General features: G+C 43.4%; 1 protein-coding gene across 1 annotated transcript in view; it reads left to right on the plus strand.

Moving 5' to 3' along the window:
- hsd11b1la (hydroxysteroid (11-beta) dehydrogenase 1-like a) overlaps positions 1-1949 on the plus strand; it is a 40752-nt gene extending 38803 nt beyond the window's left edge. Inside the window, exon 7 of the mRNA XM_028816366.2 lies at positions 1698-1949. Coding sequence (XP_028672199.2) covers positions 1698-1884 — 187 coding nt within the window. The 3' untranslated portion in view covers positions 1885-1949. The remainder of the gene's footprint in view (positions 1-1697) is intronic.
- The last annotated feature ends 5196 nt before the right edge of the window (positions 1950-7145 follow it).

Consider the following 7145-nt stretch of genomic DNA (forward strand, 5'->3'; position numbering starts at 1 on the left):
TCTTTATCTCCTCCACACTGCCCAGCAAGCATTGTCTACTACCGCATGACTTTGGCTCACTTGCTGGGTTCACAGCAGTCCTGTACATAGTCCTTGACCCGGAAGTGCTTCTGCTCTTCTGTCTACGTGACTTGCTAGCACTTCTGGGTCAGATGGAGAACTGGCTTTTCTTTAGCCTGGAAGTACTTCAGAGCTTCCGTCCTTGTGACTTGTGAGTACTTCCAGGCTAGGGATAAGGCATGGCTCCTTTGGTCCTTTCACAGCTCCTAATGGCGGCACCCATTGTACCCAACAGGGCTGAGAAACCACACTCCAAGTCCCGGGATGCCCTGCAGGAATCTGTGGCACCATTATATTCCAGGGGAGCTGCCATCTAGTGTTTTGGGGGAGGCAGTGTCCAAAAGTAGTTGCCTGCCCCCATCCTTCCATCCTCAGGGCATCCTGGCCGGGTTCAGCTGCTGGCCGTCTATCACAATACCAGGTCAGTTAATCTAATCTGCTTTTCTTTGGGATATGGAAGGTATACCAGAGCACCAAGAAAAGATAAGAAAAACTCTTGGAGTCATGTACAAACTCCACATAGATGGTGTCAGGACTGAGACTTGGAGCGGTGAGGCAAGAGTCCTAACAGCTCTGCCCATGCCCATCCATTTTGTGAACCAGTATAATCTAGTTCAGGGCTGTGTGAGGTCAGAACCTATTCTGTTATGTGAAGGTTTGAATAAACCCCAGACAGGGCTGTAGACCATTGCAAGGTCTCTCTTACACCCATTTCACCAGGTAACCTAACTCACATGTCTCTGGGGAGGAAAACCAAGAGCACTACAGAGAGAATGTGCAAGCTACACATGAACAACAACCTGGCATTGGATTCAAAACCATGACACTGTATCTGTCAAGGCAGCAGCTATAATCACTCCCAATCCTAATATTGTATGGTTTAATTGTTAAATTTGTTATTTTATTGTATGCATTGTTTGCCCTATGAAGAGCCTTGTGATGGAGTATACAGCTAGTGACGATCTCCAAAATACAGACTGAGTAAGGATTGAGCTTGGCAGATACAGCACAACAGAACTTTTAGAAATGCTCTAGTCACTTTAAAGGGCCACGATCTAATGATACAGACAAGCTGAACAGTGATGGCACTTGTGCACAGACTGAAATTTACTAGTAGCAGAAATAGATGTATCGGCATGTGTATAGAATCCAGTAAAAATGTCTGACCAGCATACAACATATTGTCATTCTCTGAGACCCTAATGAACATACAATGACAATAATGAACAATTGAACGTTGTTTAATAGAAAACAAAATAAACAGCTTACTTGATGTATTCCTTGCCCCTTTTTCATGCCACTTGATCAGTTATGCTTTCAAATCCTGAAACCTTGTGGAATAAACCCAGAGAAAACCAAGTGAGATGCAAACACAATTCAAGAAAACTACCTAGTATGAAATGTGATAGCCGACCATTTTGTGGATATTACAGTTACAGTAGAGCTAGCTAGCTAGCTAGCTAGATAGATAGATAGATAGATAGATAGATAGATAGATAGATAGACTTATGACAAAAAATAATGTTTAAAATAGCTCCCATTTCTCCACCCATTCATTAACTAGACATGCTTATTTCGTTTTAGGCTATAGCCCATCTCAGCTGACATATTTATTTGTTTCTTGCTTTGTTTTTCAGGGGTGTCATCGACACAATGTCAGCCTACCCAGCATCAGGGGCAGCTCTGGAAGTCATTAAGGGTGGAGCCACCAGACAAAACGAGATCTTTTACCCCTGGTACTGGCAGCTGGTGTGTGCCATACGGGACTGGTTTCCCGGGTATCGGGACTCAGTTATACAGAGTTCATACAAGTACAACCCTTGAAAAAAGTGGTGAAAGGAAACAAATATCTTGACATCTGTTTGTCTATAATAAAATTTTCCAGAAAACCGTTTCATATATCTTATATATAAACGTCCACACATGGAAGTGTGTGTGTGTGTCTGTCTGTCCAGACCAGAAGTGAGAGGCGCAGTCGGGGTAAGGGCTCCGCCGCCGAGGAAACAGAAAACTCGCTTAGCCGCTAATAACACAAGTGAGGCGAGCAGGTCAGCAAAACGAAACCTCAGAAGAAAGACAAAGTCGCTTTGTCGCTAAAATCGCCAAAAACAGTATCCCTTTTACTTTTCCTCCCGCTGCTAATACACAAGTGTGGCGAGCCCGTCGCCAAAATGAATCCCCCTAGGAGAGAGATGCCCAGAGTAGTTCCTTTCAATTACCTGACATCTCTACATTTCTGACGATTTCAAAAGTTTCTAGGACCCCGGGATTTTTACAGCATGAGCTTACACAGCTAGTTTGAGAATAATTTGCCTACAACTGCAGAGATTACTCAAAATTTGTGTTATTTCCACAGTGGGTAATGGATCTGTCATCCTGCCTTGTATCTTTCCTCACTCAGAATAAGAGTAGAGTGACTGGATGTAACATAAAGTTAAAGATATACAAGGAGAGTGCCAAGCAAAACAGAATGGAAGACCCCCAGGCCTTCCTTCACCTTGCCTCCCAGGTAATAAAGCCCACCCAAGTGCTACTCTTTAGCACACCCTTCTTGTTTCCCTTCAGTGTTTTCCTGTCATGACCCTGGTCTGCTTTTCTCCTACCACTAAGTCTTCATTCCACTTTCCTTCAGACTTTAAGATCTCATTTGTTCTGTGGTATGAGGAATCTGTAGATCCTTTCTCTGGGGGCTCATTTCAGGTCTGGGGTCACGTTTTTTATTCACTGTGCCTTTCTTTGACTACAGGGACTCCAGACTAGAACTCTACTTTCAGCCACTCGGCCTTAATAAAAATTGACCTTATTTTCGCTCCAACCAATTTCAATTTAGTTCTATGGCTTATTCGTGCTCTCACTTTGCCACCACAGGCATTTGCAAAGCTGTTGATTTTACTTTTTTTCTGGAAGCAACTTCAACATGTTTTGTGGTTCAGAACAGATCAGTATGTCTTGGTCCTTCACTTTTTCTTTTTTCTATACTTTATTGAATTAAATTATACATGATGGGTACACAGGTGAAAATAGGATCTAGTTAGCTGGTCATGCGTTGGCTCACTTTGTATCTCATGATCGTTTCTGTTTCAGCGCAAAATGAAGCAAGCCAGAGTTCTGAATCTTCAAAACCAAGTGAATTAAAAGTAAGGCAAAAGAAATCTCAACCATCAGCATTAGTGATCGGTTAGCAATTAAGAAAGTAGCAGGAGAGAAACGCTGAATCCATTGCAGCCCTCCAGGATCTGAGTTTGGCACCTCCGTGCTGGGAAATGCATCACTCTGTAACATTGCAGCAGTAAGAGGGACATTTTAAATTAGCCACTGAGTGGCTAAATTTATTATTAAGTTAATCTGAAATGGGTGGATTGGTGGCTCTGAGGCTAGGGGTCTGCGCCAGCAATTGGAAGGTTGCTAGTTTGATAATCCCATCAACACCACAAGTGACTCTACTCCGTTGGGCCCCTAATCAATGCCTTTAACCTGCAGTGGCTCCATCCTGGCTATGATGTTAACCTGCATCCAGTCCTGCAAGCCGGTCCTCCAACTTTACAGGAAAAACAAGGGTGTTGGTGGCAGGATTGGCACTATAGCCACTGTAAAAAAAACAGCCAACTTTTCCGTGTGCTGCTGAGTTGTCACCCGTTGCACGGCTGCACTTGGATCTCAATCTGGGTGGTTCGTCGTGCAGTTGGAGCGGCAATGTGCTATTAACGCATGCTCCCAACCTCTGAAGTATACAAAGCATGGCAAACATTTCTTTTGAGCATCCCTTGTGGACGTTGGGGTCACTGTTGCTCCTTAAACCCAACAGACAGACACTCTGGACACAAGTTAAAAGCACTAAGAAGTATTCTTTTAATTATTTCTTCTTTCCTGTGCTCCAAAGCACCTCCACCACAACAAACACAATCAATAAAAACAATAATTCAATACTCTTCTTCTCCTCCACACCTCCCAGCAAGCTCTGTCAACTACCTCCCAACTCCGGCTCGCTTGCTGGGTTTCCACCAGTCCTTTATATAGTCCTTGACCCGGAAGTGCTTCTGTCCTTCCCTCCACATGACTCGTCAGCACTTCCAGGTCAGATAGAGAATTGTATTTTTCTTCAGCCCAGAAGTACGTCTGTGCTTCCATCCCTGTGACTTTGGAGTACTTCTGGGTTATGTACACAGTAGGGACTCCCTAGACTCCCTAAAGCGTCTCCTGGCGGCACCCACATCCTATAGTGTCCTGCAGGCATCTGGGGTACCACTCTAGTACAATACAATACAATACAGTTTATTTTTGTATAGCCCAAAATCACACAGGAAGTGCCGCAATGGGCTTTAACAGGCCCTGCCTCTTGACAGCCCCCCAGCCTTGACTCTCTAAGAAGACAAGGAAAAACTCCCAAAAAAACCTAGTAGGGAAAAATGGAAGAAACCTCAGGAAAGGCTGTTCAAAGAGAGACCCCTTTCCAGGTAGATTGGGCGTGCAGTGGGTGTCAAAAGAAGGGGGTCAATACAATACAATACAGTACAGTACACAGAACAATTTCTCAATATAGTAAGAAATAAAAAATATAAATTTTAGAAGTACAGAGCAGAATTTAACAGTAGATGATATATCCCATAATAAGATTTGGATTTATATAGAGTCCTGGAGACCTCATCCTTCAAGCTGCCTCCCCCATTTGGCCATTCCACAGCTGAAACATTGCTGGGCCAGCCAATCCGATGAAAGGACCCCTCTCTCCCACGATTCCTGCGATCCTCCATCTGGGATGACTTTTCCTTAGGCAGGCAAAACAACTTGGCAGGTGGGCCATGGCACCAAGTGCCACATTTGAGTACCGAGAAGAAAAACAGAATAGGTGAGGGTTAGTATACAATTATAACTGTCATGTTACTTATGTTTAAGTGCTAATGACTAACAACAGAGATGCAGTCTGTACAGTTAATCAGCAGCTCTAGTCAGGATATGCTAAACTGAAGTAGTGAGTCTTCAGCCGGGATTTAAAAGCTGAGACCGAAGGGGCATCTCTTATAGTAGCAGGCAGACCATTCCACAGTTTAGGGGCCCTGTAACTAAAAGCTCGACCCCCCACTGTTATTTTATTAATCCTTGGAATCATAAGCAGACCGGCATCTTGAGATCTTAATGTGCGCTCTGGTTTGTAAGTCATGATAAGTTCAGACAAGTAAGCCGGACCTCGACCATTTAATGCTTTATATGTTAAAAGAAGGATTTTGAAATCTGCCCTAAACTTAACCGGGAGCCAGTGTAAGGATTTAAGAACTGGAGTTATGTGTTCGTATTTTCTTGTTCTTGTAATAATTCTCGCAGCCGCATTTTGGATTAACTGGAGGCTGTATAAAGAACAGTTTGAACATCCAGTGAACACCGCATTGCAGTAGTCAATCCTACTAGAGATAAATGCATGAATTAGTTTCTCAGAATCCTGTTTATTTAAAAAGCGCCTAATTTCCTAACATTTTTAAGATGGAAGAAACATGTTTTGGACAACTTTGTAATATGCGCTTTAAATGACATTCTAGAGTCAAAGATAACTCCTAGATTGCGGGCTGATTCAGTAAAATTGACTGGGATTCCCATTGAGTTAAATGATGACAAAATATTATTGTGATCAGCATCATTCCCTCCAACAATTAACATCTCTGTTTTATCTGTATTTAAAGACAAGTAGTTCTTATTCATCCACTAGTCCTGGGAAGCTGTCATCTATCATCCTGGGGTAGGCAGTGTCCCTAATAAGCTGCCCTCCCCCATCCTTCCATTACTGGGGCATCCCAGCCGGGATAAACTGCCAGCCGTCCCTTACACCCTATATAATCACTAACTCCTTTGAGAATTCAATAATCTGCCTGCTGACATCAAAACATTTGGCTTGCCATTTTACCAGGCTGAGGTGCTGAGTGTTTTTTCTGCCATCCCAATTAAACAGCCAGCAAAAGTCAGGAACCGAGCACCTTACAATATGGGTGATCAGAAGTTCTTCTGAAGCTCTTTGTTTGATGCTTCACGTTTCATGATTTTTTTGTCTCAAGTACTTATACAGTAAGGGTTCCCAACCTGGGGGTACAAGATAGCATTTCAAGGGGGTGCAGAAAGAGGAAGGCCACATTGCGATTCGCCCAAATTGAGTGAGGTGCATTGTCCGACTTTATCGTGGCACAGATTTGTAGGTCATTTATTATTCTGTGCTCCTTTTCTGTGATATAAAAAGAAACAAGCATTGCACACGATTGTCACCTGTGAATGAGCTGCGGGTGGAGCGTTTGTAAAGATGAATAATTTTTTTTAATAGAATGGAATTTGGGCCTTACAAAGATCCATAGTGAAGGCAAGGTCTAGCAATGATTTCTGTGCAAGCCTTAATTATGAAACATCACTGATTTCGAGGTTATATTGACGTTTTTGCCATGGGGGGAGACAAGGGAGACTGAATTGGATGCAACACCTTCTGCTTACACTCATCCCATCTGTCCTGCTGGCGGTCCTGGTAGTAAGTGCAGCCATTTCAACTGTGGGGCGCATCTGTTTTTGAACTGTAGTGCAGGTGTTTATCGGGGGACAAAGCTCATCAACTGTGTTTCATTGCTTAGTGGTGCACTGACACTTGTTGCTTCTTGGGTGTCTTCAATTCCCCAACCCCTCGGTCATTGATCATGTATCATTTCCTTGTGGTGCTTGATGCTTCATGGGATACTCTGACCCCCAGATTTTCAATCAAGTGTCTAAACTTCATGGGGGACAAGATTGTTGAGATTTATATAGGTAAATTGCTCAATTTATATTTAAATTTTATACACTAATTTCAAAGCGTAACCCAGCCACAGGGGATGCACAAACCAGTGTGTTTCTTTGTGCCAGTCCCAAACCCGGATAAGTGGGGAGGGTTACGTCAGGAAGGGCATCCAGTGTAAAATTTTGCCAGATCAACATGCGGACAACAATACAGATTTCCATACCGGATCGGTTGAGGCCTGGATTAACAACGGCTGCCACCAGTACTGTTAGCCATTATGGTGCTGGTGGAAATTGGGCTACTGTTGGTCAAAGAAGAAGAAGGAGAAGAAGAGGGGGGAGAC

Source organism: Erpetoichthys calabaricus, chromosome 12, assembly GCF_900747795.2.
Source record: "Erpetoichthys calabaricus chromosome 12, fErpCal1.3, whole genome shotgun sequence".
In the NCBI taxonomy this organism is placed as follows: Eukaryota; Metazoa; Chordata; class Cladistia; order Polypteriformes; family Polypteridae; genus Erpetoichthys; species Erpetoichthys calabaricus.